This window comes from Anomaloglossus baeobatrachus, chromosome 6 (genome assembly GCF_048569485.1).
Source record: "Anomaloglossus baeobatrachus isolate aAnoBae1 chromosome 6, aAnoBae1.hap1, whole genome shotgun sequence".
NCBI classification, from domain to species: Eukaryota; Metazoa; Chordata; class Amphibia; order Anura; family Aromobatidae; genus Anomaloglossus; species Anomaloglossus baeobatrachus.
In genome coordinates this window covers 321,764,715-321,787,070 of record NC_134358.1, presented here as the reverse complement: position 1 = coordinate 321,787,070, position 22,356 = coordinate 321,764,715, and the positions used below count along the sequence as shown (strand labels likewise).

Genomic DNA, 22,356 nt, shown 5'->3' with positions numbered 1-22,356 from the left:
GTTTGGCCACACGGCGACAGTCAGGAAGAAAGGAGCATTATTTGTCTTATGGAATGCAGAGTTTCCTAGAATAGTTTGTGGACAGAGCCCCTAAGTGCCAGAAGAGCACATTTGGTGCTGCTTTTTGTTTTTTCTTCATTGAATTGGTCGGTGGTTGACCTCCACCTTGCTTTGCACCCCAATTTGGGATGTGTTCCATCTGTCTGGATTTTGGCGGTTGGTGACTGTTCACATTAAGTCATCAGGCTTTGTCCACAGGCTATTTACTTCATGCAGCATTTGCTTGGACCTGTCCCGCCCACAGCCATGACTCAGTCATGGGTACGGGATTGAAATAGACCAGGTGAGTGCTGCTAAGAGCAGTTCTACTATTCATATGTGAGGCCGTATGGCACATTTTATAAAAATATTTTAGTGTAGGACTGCTTCAAATGAGATTTGCCGTGACGTGGCGAAGCAGCTCAAGAAATTGCAATTTTTTGCCAAAAATCTCAAAATTTTTAAAATAAGTACAGTTTGGAATGTTTAGTGCTGTAGTGCACATTTGGTGCTGCTTTTTGTTTTTTCTTCATTGAATTGGTCGGTGGTTGACCTCCACCTTGCTTTGCACCCCAATTTGGGATGTGTTCCATCTGTCTGGATTTTGGCGGTTGGTGACTGTTCACATTAAGTCATCAGGCTTTGTCCACAGGCTATTTACTTCATGCAGCATTTGCTTGGACCTGTCCCGCCCACAGCCATGACTCAGTCATGGGTACGGGATTGAAATAGACCAGGTGAGTGCTGCTAAGAGCAGTTCTACTATTCATATGTGAGGCCGTATGGCACATTTTATAAAAATATTTTAGTGTAGGACTGCTTCAAATGAGATTTGCCGTGACGTGGCGAAGCAGCTCAAGAAATTGCAATTTTTTGCCAAAAATCTCAAAATTTTTAAAATAAGTACAGTTTGGAATGTTTAGTGCTGTAGTGCACATTTGGTGCTGCTTTTTGTTTTTTCTTCATTGAATTGGTCGGTGGTTGACCTCCACCTTGCTTTGCACCCCAATTTGGGATGTGTTCCATCTGTCTGGATTTTGGCGGTTGGTGACTGTTCACATTAAGTCATCAGGCTTTGTCCACAGGCTATTTACTTCATGCAGCATTTGCTTGGACCTGTCCCGCCCACAGCCATGACTCAGTCATGGGTACGGGATTGAAATAGACCAGGTGAGTGCTGCTAAGAGCAGTTCTACTATTCATATGTGAGGCCGTATGGCACATTTTATAAAAATATTTTAGTGTAGGACTGCTTCAAATGAGATTTGCCGTGACGTGGCGAAGCAGCTCAAGAAATTGCAATTTTTTGCCAAAAATCTCAAAATTTTTAAAATAAGTACAGTTTGGAATGTTTAGTGCTGTAGTGCACATTTGGTGCTGCTTTTTGTTTTTTCTTCATTGAATTGGTCGGTGGTTGACCTCCACCTTGCTTTGCACCCCAATTTGGGATGTGTTCCATCTGTCTGGATTTTGGCGGTTGGTGACTGTTCACATTAAGTCATCAGGCTTTGTCCACAGGCTATTTACTTCATGCAGCATTTGCTTGGACCTGTCCCGCCCACAGCCATGACTCAGTCATGGGTACGGGATTGAAATAGACCAGGTGAGTGCTGCTAAGAGCAGTTCTACTATTCATATGTGAGGCCGTATGGCACATTTTATAAAAATATTTTAGTGTAGGACTGCTTCAAATGAGATTTGCCGTGACGTGGCGAAGCAGCTCAAGAAATTGCAATTTTTTGCCAAAAATCTCAAAATTTTTAAAATAAGTACAGTTTGGAATGTTTAGTGCTGTAGTGCACATTTGGTGCTGCTTTTTGTTTTTTCTTCATTGAATTGGTCGGTGGTTGACCTCCACCTTGCTTTGCACCCCAATTTGGGATGTGTTCCATCTGTCTGGATTTTGGCGGTTGGTGACTGTTCACATTAAGTCATCAGGCTTTGTCCACAGGCTATTTACTTCATGCAGCATTTGCTTGGACCTGTCCCGCCCACAGCCATGACTCAGTCATGGGTACGGGATTGAAATAGACCAGGTGAGTGCTGCTAAGAGCAGTTCTACTATTCATATGTGAGGCCGTATGGCACATTTTATAAAAATATTTTAGTGTAGGACTGCTTCAAATGAGATTTGCCGTGACGTGGCGAAGCAGCTCAAGAAATTGCAATTTTTTGCCAAAAATCTCAAAATTTTTAAAATAAGTACAGTTTGGAATGTTTAGTGCTGTAGTGCACATTTGGTGCTGCTTTTTGTTTTTTCTTCATTGAATTGGTCGGTGGTTGACCTCCACCTTGCTTTGCACCCCAATTTGGGATGTGTTCCATCTGTCTGGATTTTGGCGGTTGGTGACTGTTCACATTAAGTCATCAGGCTTTGTCCACAGGCTATTTACTTCATGCAGCATTTGCTTGGACCTGTCCCGCCCACAGCCATGACTCAGTCATGGGTACGGGATTGAAATAGACCAGGTGAGTGCTGCTAAGAGCAGTTCTACTATTCATATGTGAGGCCGTATGGCACATTTTATAAAAATATTTTAGTGTAGGACTGCTTCAAATGAGATTTGCCGTGACGTGGCGAAGCAGCTCAAGAAATTGCAATTTTTTGCCAAAAATCTCAAAATTTTTAAAATAAGTACAGTTTGGAATGTTTAGTGCTGTAGTGCACATTTGGTGCTGCTTTTTGTTTTTTCTTCATTGAATTGGTCGGTGGTTGACCTCCACCTTGCTTTGCACCCCAATTTGGGATGTGTTCCATCTGTCTGGATTTTGGCGGTTGGTGACTGTTCACATTAAGTCATCAGGCTTTGTCCACAGGCTATTTACTTCATGCAGCATTTGCTTGGACCTGTCCCGCCCACAGCCATGACTCAGTCATGGGTACGGGATTGAAATAGACCAGGTGAGTGCTGCTAAGAGCAGTTCTACTATTCATATGTGAGGCCGTATGGCACATTTTATAAAAATATTTTAGTGTAGGACTGCTTCAAATGAGATTTGCCGTGACGTGGCGAAGCAGCTCAAGAAATTGCAATTTTTTGCCAAAAATCTCAAAATTTTTAAAATAAGTACAGTTTGGAATGTTTAGTGCTGTAGTGCACATTTGGTGCTGCTTTTTGTTTTTTCTTCATTGAATTGGTCGGTGGTTGACCTCCACCTTGCTTTGCACCCCAATTTGGGATGTGTTCCATCTGTCTGGATTTTGGCGGTTGGTGACTGTTCACATTAAGTCATCAGGCTTTGTCCACAGGCTATTTACTTCATGCAGCATTTGCTTGGACCTGTCCCGCCCACAGCCATGACTCAGTCATGGGTACGGGATTGAAATAGACCAGGTGAGTGCTGCTAAGAGCAGTTCTACTATTCATATGTGAGGCCGTATGGCACATTTTATAAAAATATTTTAGTGTAGGACTGCTTCAAATGAGATTTGCCGTGACGTGGCGAAGCAGCTCAAGAAATTGCAATTTTTTGCCAAAAATCTCAAAATTTTTAAAATAAGTACAGTTTGGAATGTTTAGTGCTGTAGTGCACATTTGGTGCTGCTTTTTGTTTTTTCTTCATTGAATTGGTCGGTGGTTGACCTCCACCTTGCTTTGCACCCCAATTTGGGATGTGTTCCATCTGTCTGGATTTTGGCGGTTGGTGACTGTTCACATTAAGTCATCAGGCTTTGTCCACAGGCTATTTACTTCATGCAGCATTTGCTTGGACCTGTCCCGCCCACAGCCATGACTCAGTCATGGGTACGGGATTGAAATAGACCAGGTGAGTGCTGCTAAGAGCAGTTCTACTATTCATATGTGAGGCCGTATGGCACATTTTATAAAAATATTTTAGTGTAGGACTGCTTCAAATGAGATTTGCCGTGACGTGGCGAAGCAGCTCAAGAAATTGCAATTTTTTGCCAAAAATCTCAAAATTTTTAAAATAAGTACAGTTTGGAATGTTTAGTGCTGTAGTGCACATTTGGTGCTGCTTTTTGTTTTTTCTTCATTGAATTGGTCGGTGGTTGACCTCCACCTTGCTTTGCACCCCAATTTGGGATGTGTTCCATCTGTCTGGATTTTGGCGGTTGGTGACTGTTCACATTAAGTCATCAGGCTTTGTCCACAGGCTATTTACTTCATGCAGCATTTGCTTGGACCTGTCCCGCCCACAGCCATGACTCAGTCATGGGTACGGGATTGAAATAGACCAGGTGAGTGCTGCTAAGAGCAGTTCTACTATTCATATGTGAGGCCGTATGGCACATTTTATAAAAATATTTTAGTGTAGGACTGCTTCAAATGAGATTTGCCGTGACGTGGCGAAGCAGCTCAAGAAATTGCAATTTTTTGCCAAAAATCTCAAAATTTTTAAAATAAGTACAGTTTGGAATGTTTAGTGCTGTAGTGCACATTTGGTGCTGCTTTTTGTTTTTTCTTCATTGAATTGGTCGGTGGTTGACCTCCACCTTGCTTTGCACCCCAATTTGGGATGTGTTCCATCTGTCTGGATTTTGGCGGTTGGTGACTGTTCACATTAAGTCATCAGGCTTTGTCCACAGGCTATTTACTTCATGCAGCATTTGCTTGGACCTGTCCCGCCCACAGCCATGACTCAGTCATGGGTACGGGATTGAAATAGACCAGGTGAGTGCTGCTAAGAGCAGTTCTACTATTCATATGTGAGGCCGTATGGCACATTTTATAAAAATATTTTAGTGTAGGACTGCTTCAAATGAGATTTGCCGTGACGTGGCGAAGCAGCTCAAGAAATTGCAATTTTTTGCCAAAAATCTCAAAATTTTTAAAATAAGTACAGTTTGGAATGTTTAGTGCTGTAGTGCACATTTGGTGCTGCTTTTTGTTTTTTCTTCATTGAATTGGTCGGTGGTTGACCTCCACCTTGCTTTGCACCCCAATTTGGGATGTGTTCCATCTGTCTGGATTTTGGCGGTTGGTGACTGTTCACATTAAGTCATCAGGCTTTGTCCACAGGCTATTTACTTCATGCAGCATTTGCTTGGACCTGTCCCGCCCACAGCCATGACTCAGTCATGGGTACGGGATTGAAATAGACCAGGTGAGTGCTGCTAAGAGCAGTTCTACTATTCATATGTGAGGCCGTATGGCACATTTTATAAAAATATTTTAGTGTAGGACTGCTTCAAATGAGATTTGCCGTGACGTGGCGAAGCAGCTCAAGAAATTGCAATTTTTTGCCAAAAATCTCAAAATTTTTAAAATAAGTACAGTTTGGAATGTTTAGTGCTGTAGTGCACATTTGGTGCTGCTTTTTGTTTTTTCTTCATTGAATTGGTCGGTGGTTGACCTCCACCTTGCTTTGCACCCCAATTTGGGATGTGTTCCATCTGTCTGGATTTTGGCGGTTGGTGACTGTTCACATTAAGTCATCAGGCTTTGTCCACAGGCTATTTACTTCATGCAGCATTTGCTTGGACCTGTCCCGCCCACAGCCATGACTCAGTCATGGGTACGGGATTGAAATAGACCAGGTGAGTGCTGCTAAGAGCAGTTCTACTATTCATATGTGAGGCCGTATGGCACATTTTATAAAAATATTTTAGTGTAGGACTGCTTCAAATGAGATTTGCCGTGACGTGGCGAAGCAGCTCAAGAAATTGCAATTTTTTGCCAAAAATCTCAAAATTTTTAAAATAAGTACAGTTTGGAATGTTTAGTGCTGTAGTGCACATTTGGTGCTGCTTTTTGTTTTTTCTTCATTGAATTGGTCGGTGGTTGACCTCCACCTTGCTTTGCACCCCAATTTGGGATGTGTTCCATCTGTCTGGATTTTGGCGGTTGGTGACTGTTCACATTAAGTCATCAGGCTTTGTCCACAGGCTATTTACTTCATGCAGCATTTGCTTGGACCTGTCCCGCCCACAGCCATGACTCAGTCATGGGTACGGGATTGAAATAGACCAGGTGAGTGCTGCTAAGAGCAGTTCTACTATTCATATGTGAGGCCGTATGGCACATTTTATAAAAATATTTTAGTGTAGGACTGCTTCAAATGAGATTTGCCGTGACGTGGCGAAGCAGCTCAAGAAATTGCAATTTTTTGCCAAAAATCTCAAAATTTTTAAAATAAGTACAGTTTGGAATGTTTAGTGCTGTAGTGCACATTTGGTGCTGCTTTTTGTTTTTTCTTCATTGAATTGGTCGGTGGTTGACCTCCACCTTGCTTTGCACCCCAATTTGGGATGTGTTCCATCTGTCTGGATTTTGGCGGTTGGTGACTGTTCACATTAAGTCATCAGGCTTTGTCCACAGGCTATTTACTTCATGCAGCATTTGCTTGGACCTGTCCCGCCCACAGCCATGACTCAGTCATGGGTACGGGATTGAAATAGACCAGGTGAGTGCTGCTAAGAGCAGTTCTACTATTCATATGTGAGGCCGTATGGCACATTTTATAAAAATATTTTAGTGTAGGACTGCTTCAAATGAGATTTGCCGTGACGTGGCGAAGCAGCTCAAGAAATTGCAATTTTTTGCCAAAAATCTCAAAATTTTTAAAATAAGTACAGTTTGGAATGTTTAGTGCTGTAGTGCACATTTGGTGCTGCTTTTTGTTTTTTCTTCATTGAATTGGTCGGTGGTTGACCTCCACCTTGCTTTGCACCCCAATTTGGGATGTGTTCCATCTGTCTGGATTTTGGCGGTTGGTGACTGTTCACATTAAGTCATCAGGCTTTGTCCACAGGCTATTTACTTCATGCAGCATTTGCTTGGACCTGTCCCGCCCACAGCCATGACTCAGTCATGGGTACGGGATTGAAATAGACCAGGTGAGTGCTGCTAAGAGCAGTTCTACTATTCATATGTGAGGCCGTATGGCACATTTTATAAAAATATTTTAGTGTAGGACTGCTTCAAATGAGATTTGCCGTGACGTGGCGAAGCAGCTCAAGAAATTGCAATTTTTTGCCAAAAATCTCAAAATTTTTAAAATAAGTACAGTTTGGAATGTTTAGTGCTGTAGTGCACATTTGGTGCTGCTTTTTGTTTTTTCTTCATTGAATTGGTCGGTGGTTGACCTCCACCTTGCTTTGCACCCCAATTTGGGATGTGTTCCATCTGTCTGGATTTTGGCGGTTGGTGACTGTTCACATTAAGTCATCAGGCTTTGTCCACAGGCTATTTACTTCATGCAGCATTTGCTTGGACCTGTCCCGCCCACAGCCATGACTCAGTCATGGGTACGGGATTGAAATAGACCAGGTGAGTGCTGCTAAGAGCAGTTCTACTATTCATATGTGAGGCCGTATGGCACATTTTATAAAAATATTTTAGTGTAGGACTGCTTCAAATGAGATTTGCCGTGACGTGGCGAAGCAGCTCAAGAAATTGCAATTTTTTGCCAAAAATCTCAAAATTTTTAAAATAAGTACAGTTTGGAATGTTTAGTGCTGTAGTGCACATTTGGTGCTGCTTTTTGTTTTTTCTTCATTGAATTGGTCGGTGGTTGACCTCCACCTTGCTTTGCACCCCAATTTGGGATGTGTTCCATCTGTCTGGATTTTGGCGGTTGGTGACTGTTCACATTAAGTCATCAGGCTTTGTCCACAGGCTATTTACTTCATGCAGCATTTGCTTGGACCTGTCCCGCCCACAGCCATGACTCAGTCATGGGTACGGGATTGAAATAGACCAGGTGAGTGCTGCTAAGAGCAGTTCTACTATTCATATGTGAGGCCGTATGGCACATTTTATAAAAATATTTTAGTGTAGGACTGCTTCAAATGAGATTTGCCGTGACGTGGCGAAGCAGCTCAAGAAATTGCAATTTTTTGCCAAAAATCTCAAAATTTTTAAAATAAGTACAGTTTGGAATGTTTAGTGCTGTAGTGCACATTTGGTGCTGCTTTTTGTTTTTTCTTCATTGAATTGGTCGGTGGTTGACCTCCACCTTGCTTTGCACCCCAATTTGGGATGTGTTCCATCTGTCTGGATTTTGGCGGTTGGTGACTGTTCACATTAAGTCATCAGGCTTTGTCCACAGGCTATTTACTTCATGCAGCATTTGCTTGGACCTGTCCCGCCCACAGCCATGACTCAGTCATGGGTACGGGATTGAAATAGACCAGGTGAGTGCTGCTAAGAGCAGTTCTACTATTCATATGTGAGGCCGTATGGCACATTTTATAAAAATATTTTAGTGTAGGACTGCTTCAAATGAGATTTGCCGTGACGTGGCGAAGCAGCTCAAGAAATTGCAATTTTTTGCCAAAAATCTCAAAATTTTTAAAATAAGTACAGTTTGGAATGTTTAGTGCTGTAGTGCACATTTGGTGCTGCTTTTTGTTTTTTCTTCATTGAATTGGTCGGTGGTTGACCTCCACCTTGCTTTGCACCCCAATTTGGGATGTGTTCCATCTGTCTGGATTTTGGCGGTTGGTGACTGTTCACATTAAGTCATCAGGCTTTGTCCACAGGCTATTTACTTCATGCAGCATTTGCTTGGACCTGTCCCGCCCACAGCCATGACTCAGTCATGGGTACGGGATTGAAATAGACCAGGTGAGTGCTGCTAAGAGCAGTTCTACTATTCATATGTGAGGCCGTATGGCACATTTTATAAAAATATTTTAGTGTAGGACTGCTTCAAATGAGATTTGCCGTGACGTGGCGAAGCAGCTCAAGAAATTGCAATTTTTTGCCAAAAATCTCAAAATTTTTAAAATAAGTACAGTTTGGAATGTTTAGTGCTGTAGTGCACATTTGGTGCTGCTTTTTGTTTTTTCTTCATTGAATTGGTCGGTGGTTGACCTCCACCTTGCTTTGCACCCCAATTTGGGATGTGTTCCATCTGTCTGGATTTTGGCGGTTGGTGACTGTTCACATTAAGTCATCAGGCTTTGTCCACAGGCTATTTACTTCATGCAGCATTTGCTTGGACCTGTCCCGCCCACAGCCATGACTCAGTCATGGGTACGGGATTGAAATAGACCAGGTGAGTGCTGCTAAGAGCAGTTCTACTATTCATATGTGAGGCCGTATGGCACATTTTATAAAAATATTTTAGTGTAGGACTGCTTCAAATGAGATTTGCCGTGACGTGGCGAAGCAGCTCAAGAAATTGCAATTTTTTGCCAAAAATCTCAAAATTTTTAAAATAAGTACAGTTTGGAATGTTTAGTGCTGTAGTGCACATTTGGTGCTGCTTTTTGTTTTTTCTTCATTGAATTGGTCGGTGGTTGACCTCCACCTTGCTTTGCACCCCAATTTGGGATGTGTTCCATCTGTCTGGATTTTGGCGGTTGGTGACTGTTCACATTAAGTCATCAGGCTTTGTCCACAGGCTATTTACTTCATGCAGCATTTGCTTGGACCTGTCCCGCCCACAGCCATGACTCAGTCATGGGTACGGGATTGAAATAGACCAGGTGAGTGCTGCTAAGAGCAGTTCTACTATTCATATGTGAGGCCGTATGGCACATTTTATAAAAATATTTTAGTGTAGGACTGCTTCAAATGAGATTTGCCGTGACGTGGCGAAGCAGCTCAAGAAATTGCAATTTTTTGCCAAAAATCTCAAAATTTTTAAAATAAGTACAGTTTGGAATGTTTAGTGCTGTAGTGCACATTTGGTGCTGCTTTTTGTTTTTTCTTTATTACATTCTTTGTAGTCTTTTATCATATATCCATTTCTATTAATATATATTATTGCCAGATTTTCCTCTACTGCTGGTAATTTGCTGCCAGTTTTTTCTGGTTGTTCATCTTTTTGATCTGTCCTCATATCTTTTCATTATGTGTTTTTATCAATAAAAATATTTCTAAGGGTGCTTTCACACTGCGTTCCTCTCCCCGTTCAGTGGTCCCGTCGGTGGGGCATCCGCCCAAAACCACAACAAAGTAGGATTTGGACGTATGCGCCAATGGGGTCACTGACTATAATGGTGCAGATGCTCCGTTGTGCACCATTTTCGGGAGTATACGCCTATTGGAGTCGGACATCCAGACGTACCAAGCCCTGGTATTAGTAATGGGTGGGTGTCTAGCAGACAACACCATTACTAATCCATAATTTGAAAATAGTAAAAATAAATTTTATATGAACAAACACCCCCCAAGTACAGTCCTTATTCACCAATTTATTGAAAAAATGTAAATAAAAAAGGTCTGCTGTAATTCATAACAAGGTCACACAACATTCCCTAAAAGTGAACCTGAAAGACATAAAAAGATTTATGAAACAAAGAAAAGAGACACCCTCTTACACCAATTTATTAGCAGGGAAAATCCCTAATTCAGGTCTGCCATAATCGAGTAAAAGGGGGTCCCACAACATTCCCAAACTCACTGTCCCAATCTTTAAAGAACAGGACATTCCCTGTAGGCTGGTAGAGCAGCCACTGCAGCCTCACACACTGTTTTGTGTGAGAACCACAACTGTGAACTGAGATGACCTCATGAGGTCACCCCAGGTCACAGCTGCAGCTCACAAAGTAGTGTGTGAGCCACCGTGAGCAGTGACAAGCGGTAACGTCATAGGTTCACAGCAGGTGAGTGCCCATGGCTCTTACACAAAGTAAACCTGTGATTTACACTGGTTATGGGTCACATTTTTTAAACAAAATTTATAAAATCATTTTTTAGGGACCAGATCACATTTGAAGTCATTTTAAGAGGCCTAGGTGACAGAAAATACTCAAACATTATACCATTCTAAAAACTGCACCCATCCAAGTACTCAAAGCCACATCTAATAACTTTGTTAACCCTTCAGGTGGTTCAAAGGAACTAAGGCAATGTGGAAGGAAAAAAAGGCAAAGGTTATTATTTCCCACAAGAACATTACTTCAGACACAAATTTTGCATTTTCAAAAGAGGAATAGGAGAAAATGCACCATACAATTTGTGGTGAAATACAATGTGGGGAAAACTACTGTTTGGGTGCACGGTAAGGCTCGGAAGGGAAGGAGCGCCATTCCACTTTTTGTAGCCATGTCGCGTTTGGAGAGCCCCTGATGTGAATAAGCAGTGGAAACCCCCATAAGTGACCTCATTTTGGAAAATAGGCCCCTCAAAAATCTATCTTGATGTGTGGTGAGCACATTGATCCCCCAGTTGCTTCACAGAATTTTATAACGTTGAGCCATGAAAATTAAAAAACAAATTTTTCCACAAACATGTTGCTTTTGTCTCAAATTCCTAATTTTCACAAGGGTAACAGGAAAAAAATGCAGCAAAAAAATTGATGTGCAATTTCTCCTTAGTATGCCGATACCCCATGTTGTACAAAATCACTGTTTTTGCACACGACAGGGCTTTGAAGGGAAGGAGAGCCATTTGATTTTAGGAATGCAAAATTGGCTGGAATCATTAGCAGACAGACATGTCATGTTTGGAGAGCCCCTTGTGTGGCTAAACAGTGGAACCTCCACACATGGGATCCTATTTTGGAAACTAGACCCCTCAAGGAATTTAATATACTTACAGCAGAAATGAGGGCAACAAATCCAGTCAACACATGACAAGAAATCTAATGCACTGATAGAATGTAGCCAAACCCCTCAATATGATGGAGGCATCACAGGTGCAAGGTAAAGCTATCACTCACATGCTACCACTAGTGGAGGGTAGCGTGTGGTAGTGTGTGATTGATTGCTTTACCTTGCACCTGTGATGCCTCCATCACATTGAGGGGTTTGGCTGTATTCTGCCAGTGCATTAGAATCCTTGGCCTGTGCTGACTGGACTAGTTGCTTTCTTTTCTGCTATAACTATATTAAATTTATGGGGGAGTTATATCTCCTCTTTTGTTGCTTTTTTGACATCCCTCAAGGAATTTATCTAGATGTTTGGTGAGAACCTTGAACCCTTAAAAATAAAAAAATACATTTTTCCAACAAACATGTTGCTTTTGCCAAAAATTATTAATGTTCCAAAGGGTAAATTGAGAAAATACACTGTACAATTTGTTGCACAATTTCTCCTGAGTACACTAATATCCCATATGTTGTGGAAACCTATTGGTTGTGTGCACCACAGGGCTCAAAATTGATGGAGCGCCGTTTGACTTTTTGAATGCAGATTGACTGACATAGAAAGTGGACCCTGTGCCATGTTTGCAGAGCCACGGATGTGCCTAAACCTACATGTGTTCCAATTTTGGAAAAGAGACTCAAGGAATTTATCTAGATGTGTGGTGAGCACCTTGAACCCCCCCCCAGGTGCATAATAGAATTTTATAACGTTGAGCCATAAAAATGAAAAAAAAAAATACATTTTCCACACAAACATGTTGCTTTTGCCCCAATTTTTTTATTTTCACAAGGGTAACATGAATTTCTGCTGAGTACGCTGATATCCCATGTGGTGAAATACTACTGCTTGGGCACACAGCAGAGCTCAGAAGGGAAAGAGTCTCATAATGGACTGCAGATTTAGTTGGAATGGTTTGGGGATGCCATGTCACATTGGCAGAGCCACTGACGTGCCAGAAAAGTGAATTCCCCACAAGTGACCCCATTTTACAAACTACACCCTTCAATGAACTCCTCTAGAGGTGCAGTGAGCACATTGACATCACAGGCGTGTCAATTACTTTTATACCATTGGGCGGTGAAGAAAGAATACTTACTTTTTTCACTAAAATGTCGTTTTAGCCCCAAATCTTGATTTTTTTGTAAGGTCTAATAAGAAAAAAAATGGATCACACAGTTTGTTGTGTCATTATTCCTGAGTGCACTAGTACTCTCCATGTGATCAGCAACTACTTTTGAGGTAGAGTGCAAAACTGAGAAGGGAAGGAGTGCCATATCGGACTTCAGATTTTGCTGGAGTGGTTTGCGGGTACAATGTCACATTGGCGGAGCTCCTGAGGTGCCAGAACAACATAAATCCCCCAGAAGTGACACCATTTTAAAAACTGCAACCCTCAATGAATTCATCCAGCATTGAAACCACAGGTGTGTAACAAAATGTTATACTATTGAGCGGTGTTCTTTTAACCCCAGATTTCCAATTTTCACAAAGGAAATAAGGGCCCTATAATGTGTTATACAATTTCTTCTGAACTTGGCGAAACCCCACATGTGACTGTACAGTAATGTTTGGCGGCACCACAGGGCTCGGGAGATAAGGAACACCATTTGATTTTTGGAACACAGATTTTCCTAGAATAGTTTGTGGACTCCATTGCAGAGCCCCTAAGTGGCAAACAGCAGAAACCCCCTCAAATGACTACATTTTGGAATTACACCCCTCTGAGAGTTCATGTAGTGATGATTTTATCTCTGAAAAACACTTATGGAGTCAAACAGAGTGAATGTTGCAGAATTCAAAATTGCAAATAAGCCCTTGTCGTGCTCAGTACATTGTACTGCCCGATCCTTGTGCCCAGCTTGTGTTTTTGGATACACACCCTGTAAATTAAGTTGGCTCTCCTTACTACAATAATGCCAAACATGTGGCTGTTAAATATGGTTTAGGTAAAAGAGGAATTTGGAGTGCGTAATATGCTGAGGTGCGAGAGGAAGGGGGTCCTGATCCCCTGAACAATCCACAATGAAAATTCGCTGCACACTCTTTGTCTCAAGTTGCATAAATTTTATTCACATGGAAATCCCAAAGTGTAGGTGCATAAAATAGTAACTTGCCGAGTGCGGATATACAGAAAAGAGACAAAGCTGACATTTTGACCGATTACGCAGACTTATTCATACAGTCGCTGACTGATCTCCATTTCTAATTGTGTTCTTTGGGACAAGCGATCCCTGTGGAGTTTTGTGTTACCACAAGGGGTTGATTTTTTTCCTTGCTTGACAAATAGCGCTCTTGTGCCTTTAATGGTGCCTGTTTGTGATTTTACTTTTTTACTTAGTCTCTCTATGGGACTTTAGCTTTCATTTATTTTGATCACAGGTCTCATGCATTGCAATAGACATGTATTGCAATACATGAGGCCTGTCAGATTACACTGACAGAATGCCTATTACACCCTGCCTATTGCTGGGTTTAACAAGCCACCATACCTGGCACTCCAGGAGGTCATTGTTTGACCTCCGGGTGCAATGACAATCATTGGCTCCCCATGATTTTTTTGCTCCCACAACCTTCTAAAAGATTACTATCGATTGTGGCATATAGAGGGTTAATCAGCCAGCGTACACACCGACCCTGGCTATTACTGCAAAAGTTTGGCTTTTGTAATCCATGTTGTGGCCATAATCCAGAAGTGGAAAAAACATAATTTCACCATAAACCAGGTGCTACCTGCAAAAGCTCAGACAGAGGAGTGAAAAGAATTGTGAGAACAGTTTTCCAAGAGCCAAGACCACCTGTGGAGAGCTACAGAAAAAGCTAGAATCATCATAAATACCACTGCAAAACAAAAAGCATGTTCAAGCATGTTTAAAGTTTGCTCAACAACATTTAGACAAGCCTGTGAAATACTAGGACAATATAGTATTATCAGATGAGAGCAAAACTTAACTCTTTGGATAGCATAATACACACTATGCTTGGAGGCCAAAAGGCACTGCAGATCACCTAAAAATTCCATACCAACAGTGAATTTTGGAGGTGGGAACATTATGGTGTGGTTTTACAGCATACAGCACTGGCAAACTTCATAACTTTGAAAGGAGAATGAATAGACAAAGGTTCCAAGACATTCTTTATAAAAAATCTGCTGCTATCTACCAGGATCATGAAAAAGAAATGAGGATGGACATTTCAGCAAAATAATGATCTCAAAAACTTAGTCAAGGAAACTCTCAATTGGTTTCACAGAAAGAAAACAAACTTACTTGAATGACACAGCCAATCACCTGACCTAAATCCAACAGAGAATTTATGGAAGGAACGAAAGCTCAGAGTTCATAAAAGGATCCCACAGAATCTTAAGGATTTGAAGAGTGTTTGTGTGGAATGGGCCAAAATCACACCTGAGCAATGCATGCAACTAGTTTCTCCATACAGAAGGTGTCTTGAGGCTATCAGCACTAAAAAAGATTTTGTACAAAGTATTAAAGAAATTTCAGTAAGCATGTTCAATGCTTTTTCCCTGTGTCATTTCTTATTTATTACTCATCACTAAATTTATGGACGTCTATGGTTTGATTTCTTCGCCTGTGTGGGGTGGATATGCTGTTACTAACATCTGGTGAGAAATTCATGTCAGTAACACATTAAGAAATATATTTACTTAGAAAATTGGTGACATGTTCAAAACTTATTTCAACCACTGTATGCAATGCCTTCTCAAAGTATTCATACTTCACATTTTTCATACTACACCCATAAATTTAAATGCATTTTGTTGAGATTTTATGTGGTATACCAACACAAAGCAGCAGGTATTTGTGAATTGTAAAGGAAATGATACATGGTTTTCTAAATATTTTAAAAATATAAATCTGAAAACTGTGATACGCATTTGTATTCAGCCCCCTGTAGTCTGATACCTCTAAGGGTACCTTCACACTTAGCGATGCAGCAGCGATCCGACCAGCGATCTGACCTGGTCAGGATCGCTGCTGCATCGCTACATGGTCGCTGGTGAGCTGTCAAACAGGCAGATCTCACCAGCGACCAGTGAACAGCCCCCAGCCAGCAGCGACGTGCAAGCGACGCTGCGCTTGCACGGAGCCGCCGTCTGGAAGCTGCGGAGACTGGTAACTAAGGTAAACATCGGGTATGGTTACCCGATGTTTACATTAGTTACCAGTGTGAGCAGGGAGCAGGGAGCCGCGCACACTGAGCGCTGGCTCCTTGCTCTCCTAGCTACAGTACACATCGGGTTAATTAACCCGATGTGTAATGCAGCTACATGTGCAGAGAGCAGGGAGCCGCGCACACTGCTTAGCGCTGGCTCCTTGCTCTCCTAGCTGCTGTACACATCGGGTTAATTAACCCGATGTGTACAGCAGCTACATGTGCAGAGAGCCGGAGCCGGCAGCACAGGCAGCGTGAGAGCTGCAGAGGCTGGTAACTAAGGTAAATATCGGGTAACCACCTTGGTTACCCGATGTTTATCTTGGTTACAGCTTACCTCAGCTGTCAGACGCTGGCTCCTGCTCCCTGCTCGCTTCATTTGTCGCTCTCTTGCTGTCACACACAGCGATCTGTGTGTCACAGCAGGAGAGCGGCTTTGAAGAAAACGAACCAGGGCTGTGTGTAACGAGCAGCGATCTCGCAGCAGGGGCCAGATCGCTGCTCATTGTCACACACAGCGAGATCGCTAATGAGGTCACTGCTGCGTCACAAAAACCGTGACTCAGCAGCGATCTCGGCAGTGAGCTCGCTGTGTGTGAAGCACCCCTAAATAAAATCCTGAGTGAACAATTGTCAACAGAATTCACCTAATTAGTAAATTGAGTCCATGTGTGTGTAATGTATTCTCATTATAACTATAGTTTGGTGAAAGCCTTATCATTTTATTTGATAACATTAGGGATCAAACAGCATCAAGAATACCAAAGAACACACCAGACATGTCAGTCAGGTATATAGGTTAGGAAAACCTACCAAGACATGATCGTACACCTACACTGACATCACAAGTAAGGAAAGCACAAATTACAGAGGCAGCTAAGAGGCCCATGGTCACTCTGTAGGCGCTGAAGATATCCACAGCTCAGGTGAGAGAATCTGTCCATAGCACAACTATTTGTCATATACACCATAAATCTCATCTTTATGAAAGAGTGGCAAGAAGAAAGCTATTTTTTAAAAGAAGTCATAAGAAGTCCTACTTGCAGTTTGCCAAAAGCCATGTGGGGGACACAGCTAACGTGGAAGATGGTGCTCTGGTCATATGAGACCAAAGTAGATTTTTTTTGGGTTAAGTGAAAAATGCTATGTGGGATGGAAAACTAACACTGCACATCACCCTGAAAACACCATCTCCAACTGACTCAGTCGGCTAAATACAAATATACACTTAACAATTTTCCGATTTATATTGGTCAAATATTTAGAAAAGCATTTATCATTTCCTTTACACTTCATAAATACTTAGTTTTGGTATATCACATAAAATCACTCTAAAATACATTTAAATTTGTGGGTGTATCATGATTATTTTTGGGAAAACCGGGTACAAGCATCACATCTTCAATACCAAATTGTCACAGATGATGTTTTCTGACCTTCCTCAGATAGATATCTCAAGTCATAGAACTCAGACGCAAAGGTGCCATAAGTGTCTTGATGTTTCTCATCCAAAGCTGTGTCTCCCTGGTCTGCTCGACTTCCCCTTGCAGCGCTGTCATCTGCAGGGCTGGCCCCAGAGGATGATAAAAAGAAGAACCAGGTCCCCAAACATAGACACTGCCGAAGCATGGCACTGTAAGAGAAAAATAGAAATAAGATCAATGGTGGAAGAAACATACCACCAGGGGAAGGCTGGCACAAGTGCAAGGGTGCAAATGCCCCCAAGGTCACTTCTCCCAGGAGATGTACAGTGCCGCCTGCTGCATGACATTAGTATAAAACATATTTGGTCACAAACAGCTATGATGTGGCTGGGACTGTGCGCGGCCGTGTCTGCTGTACTGTGATGTGGCTGGGCCGGCACACTGACACATTTACAGCCAGGAGCAGTCCCAGTCACATCACAGTACAGCAGACATGGCCAAATCTCAGTACAGCAGGTTCAGCTGCGCATAATCCTGGCCACATCACAGTACAACAGACATGGCCACATCACAGTAATGCATGTACGGTCGCGTGTAGTCCTGGCCACATCACAGTACAGCAGTTTTCTGTGCGCGGCCATGTGTGTTATACTGACATCACACAGCAAGCACTGCCTCCTTCATGGCAGAGAGGAGCATCAAATAAGTATGTGGGCCACACGGGAAACAAGAGAAGAAGTGTCCCCAATCATCAAAAGTAAAAACACATTTATATATGTATATATTTATATGTTTGTGACATTTGTGTCTTCAAATATGTATATGCTTCTATGTGAATATATCTGTATGCACCCACATCTGTACGTTGTGTGCACATTTATATGTTGTGTGCACGTCTGTATGCTGTGTGCACATCTGTACGCTGTGTTCATGTCTGTTCCTTGTGCAGCTGTGCACGCTGTGTGCATATCTGTTCACTTTGTGCGTGTATGTCTGTATACTGTATATGCATGTCTGTACACTGTGTGCACATCTGTACACTATGTGTGTACACGTCTGTATGCTGTGTGCGTGCACATCTGTATACAGTGTGTGTACACTGTGTGCACATCTGTACTCTATATGTGCATGTCTGTATGTTGTGTGCATGCATGTCTGTATACTGTGCGTGCATTTCTGTATACTGTGTGTGTACACGTCTGTATGCTGTGTGTACAAGTCTGAAAACTCTGAGTATTAGCATACCAAGAGAACAAGGGGGCAATGTAGTCATGGTCCAATATAGGACCCAATCATCAAAGATGAATCAAAACAACTTCTTGCAAAAATATTAAAGTTACAAGAATCATTTAGCAAGAAGAGACAAGTGACAAACAAATAAAGACAATACATAACAATTAGTCAGGTACTCAAGGAAGGATCATTGATGATAAACCACATAGGTCCACTGTCCACACAGGGGATAGTAATTAATAGCAATAGCGAAGAATTTTGTGACAAAAATAACCCCAGTATAAATCAATAGAATCTCTGAAGTATGCTCACTCATGACATACCTGTATACCATTAACATAATGTATTGATAAATAAGTATTGGCAATATAAAAATTTCCATCTGACAATGGCTACAGACATGTGCAGAAACAGTAATATACCTGGGGATGAGTCATGGGCGAAAGTAACAACTCAATGTATGAGTATACAAATGATGCCAGGGCACCAACATATTAATATACATAACCCATGAGCCAAACTATAACAATCACGAACTCACCCATGGTGGCTTGTGGAGCCCGAGAAAAACGTGCCCCGACGCGCACGTTTCGATTACTTCTTCGGGGGGCCGCAGTGTTATGTGTATCAGGCGAACCGCGTTTAAATAACCTGCTTCCCAGACCGCCGTATCAGGCATTGGTCGCAGGCGGGGCGGAACTCCAGCAGCGGTCCGCATCATCAGGCACTCCGAAAGTGACGCGAGCATTTCCTGTATCGTCACACAGGATGCGCACGTCACCCCGTATGGAGGCCGGACGATGCAGACATGAATGGAGTGCCACCGCGCATGCGCACCGCTGCGGCGGCCATTTTAGAGAAGGGCAAATAGGAGGGCAAGGAGATGGATAATGAACAAAGGTAGGAAAAAGGGGGCATTACCAAAACAGATAAAGAAGATCATGTGGGGGAGATCACAGACCACAAATACACAGACGCCCACCGCGTCCAACATCCTCCAACATCCATAAAAACCGCAGTGGGCGTCCACACACACACACACACACACACACACACACACACACACACACACACACACACACACACACACAGAGGCTCCCACATGTGATACTCATATCTTTAACAGTAAAAAAAAAACCCTCAAGATCTCTACAACCCAAATCACAAATTTAGATGAATAAATATGACTTTATTTCATGTTCTCCTCTTCCTCTGTAAATCAGAAGGCAGAATGTTCAGCCGATTTCTATCAAAGATCTTCATAGACAAATATGATGACTATATCTGGGTCACCAAATCGGACAGATCCCCATCTGATGTTAATACGATAGCGGGAAACTTAAAACACGCGGTAATAAGCCTGCAAAAAGAATAACCTACAGAGACACAAAAAAGAAAAGGAAACACAAACACACTGACATTAATAAAATATCTTTAAAACGGACAACGAGGCAACAATTTTAAGTCCGGTAAATATACGACTCAACCTCAGACTAGGTATGGGGGAATCATAGGAAGGGAGAGAAAGATAATTTCTCATTGAGCCCACAGGGTGACATTGTACCCAGCGTAACTATCCATCTGCACTCGAGGCGCGCCAGTGCCTGTTGGTAATTCCCACCCCTCAAGCCCAGATGAAGTTTGTCAATAGCCCGCACCTTAAAAGATGCAGGATTACAATTATGGTGCATCTTATAGTGTCGGGGTATGGTTTTGAGAGAGTCAAGGTCCTCTACATCTCTCGCTGCTAAAATGTCTCTGACATGCTTGCGCGTGCGAACACGCAATTGTCTAGTTGTCAGACCGACATAAAACAAATTGCACCCACACTTTGCCAGATAGATCACATGATCTGTACTGCAGGAGATATAATGTCTGATAGTGAACTCCCTCTTGCCATCCACCGACACGAAGGAAAAGGCCCTTTCAATGTTTTTACAGGATAAACACGAACCGCATGGGAAGCAACCCCATTTTGGTTTCCCAGTTTTGAAAGGAAGAGTATCTCTATATACGTAATGACTACGCACAAGGATATCTCTCAAGTTCCTTCCTCTCCTTGCCGTCATCAAGAGCCGATCGAAAGGGCTTTCCCCAAAGTGGGTTCGGTCTTCAATATAGACCAGTGTTTATCCAGGATGCATCTGATCTCCCCCAATTGGTTGTTATAGGTGGATCTGAATCTTATAATCGTGGTCTTATCCTCCTTTTTACTAGGTATAGACAGTAATTGGTTTCTGGAAGTGGCTCTGGCTCTAGAACAGCTCTTTTTAATGTTACGCGTACTGTACCCTCTGTTCTTAAACCGCTGGGAAAGGTCTCTGGCCTGTGTATCAAAAAATTGTTCAGAAGAACATATTCTCTTAATCCTCAAAAATTGTCCCACAGGGACAGCCCTGATGGTTGAAGGTGGATGAGAGGATGTTGCATGTAACAGGCTGTTCACCGACGTCTCCTTCCTGAAGACATCAGTGTGAACAGACCTGTCTGATTGAACAATAATCTTGATATCAAGAAAATCCATGGTCTCTGTATCACTCCTGAAGGTCATCCTGATGTTACGGTTATTCGAATTCAAAACAGAAAAAAAGGATTGTAGTTCAAGATCGGTTCCTCCCCAGATCATAAGCACGTCATCAATATAACGTAGCCAGTACTGCAAATGGGAAGCGGCGCAGGCATCGTCGCCGAAAATCTCCCTCTCCCAGTAGCCGAGAAAGAGATTTGCGTACGACGGCACGCACGCCGCGCCCATTGCAGTACCGCGTCTCTGGAGGAAGAACCGATCCTTGAAAAGAAAAAAATTCCGTGTCAGGATGAACTCCAGGAGTTTGAGGATCAAGTCCTGCATAGAGACCTCCCAGCGGCTCATTCGCCAAAAGGCCGAGGAAGGAACTTGAGAGCTATCCCTGTGCGTAGTCATTACGTACATAGAGATACTTTTCCTTTCAAGACTGGGAAACCAAAATGGGGTTGCTTCCCATGCGGTTCGTGTTTATCCTGTAAAAACATTGAAAGGGCCTTTTCCTTCGTGTCGGCGGATGGCAAGAGGGAGTTCACTATCAGACATTATATCTCCTGCAGTACAGATCATGTGATCTATCTGGCAAAGTGTGGGTGCAATTTGTTTTATGTCGGTCTGACAACTAGACAATTGCGTGTTCGCACGTGCGAGCATGTCAGAGACATTTTAGCAGCAAGAGATGTGGAGGACCTTGACTCCCTCAAAACCATACCCCGACACTATAAGATACACCATAATTGTAATCCTGCATCTTTTAAGGTGCGGGCTATTGACAAACTTCATCTGGGCTCGAGAGTGGGAATTACAAACAGGCACTGGCGCGCCTCGAGTGCAGATGGATAGTTACGCTGGGTACAATTTCACCCTGCGGGCTCAATGAGAAATTATCTTTCTCTCCCTTCCTATGATTCCCCCATACCTAGTCTGAGGTTGAGTCGTATATTTACCGGACTTAAAATTGTTGCCTCGTTGTCCGTTTTAAAGATATTTTATTAATGTCAGTGTGATTGTGTTTCCTTTTCTTTTTTGTGTCTCTGTAGGTTATTCTTTTTGCAGGCTTATTACCGCGTGTTTTAAGTTTCCCGCTATCGTATTAACATCAGATGGGGATCTGTCCGATTTGGTGACGTTAGATACCCAGATATATTCATCATATTTGTCTATGAAGATCTTTGATAGAAATCGGCTGAACATTCTGCCTTCTGATTTACAGAGGAAGAGAACATGAAATAAAGTCATATTTATTCATCTAAATTTGTGATTTGGGTTGTAGAGATCTTGAGGGTTTTTTTTTTTTTTCCTGTTAAAGATATGAGTATCACATGTGGGAGCCTCTGTGTGTGTGTGTGGACGCCCACTGCGGTTTTTATGGATGTTGGAGGATGTTGGACGCGGTGGGTGTCTGTGTATTTGTGGTCTGTGATCTCCACCACATAATCTTCTTTATCTGTTTTGGTAA

At 42.4% G+C, this 22,356-nt stretch overlaps 1 protein-coding gene across 1 annotated transcript in view; it reads right to left on the bottom strand.

Moving 5' to 3' along the window:
* The window catches only part of FRRS1L (ferric chelate reductase 1 like), an 85,764-nt gene that overhangs the window by 53,354 nt on the left and 10,054 nt on the right, over positions 1 to 22,356 (bottom strand). Inside the window, exon 2 of the mRNA XM_075316533.1 lies at positions 17,153 to 17,349. Coding sequence (XP_075172648.1) covers positions 17,153 to 17,345 — 193 coding nt within the window. The 5' untranslated portion in view covers positions 17,346 to 17,349. The remainder of the gene's footprint in view (positions 1 to 17,152; positions 17,350 to 22,356) is intronic.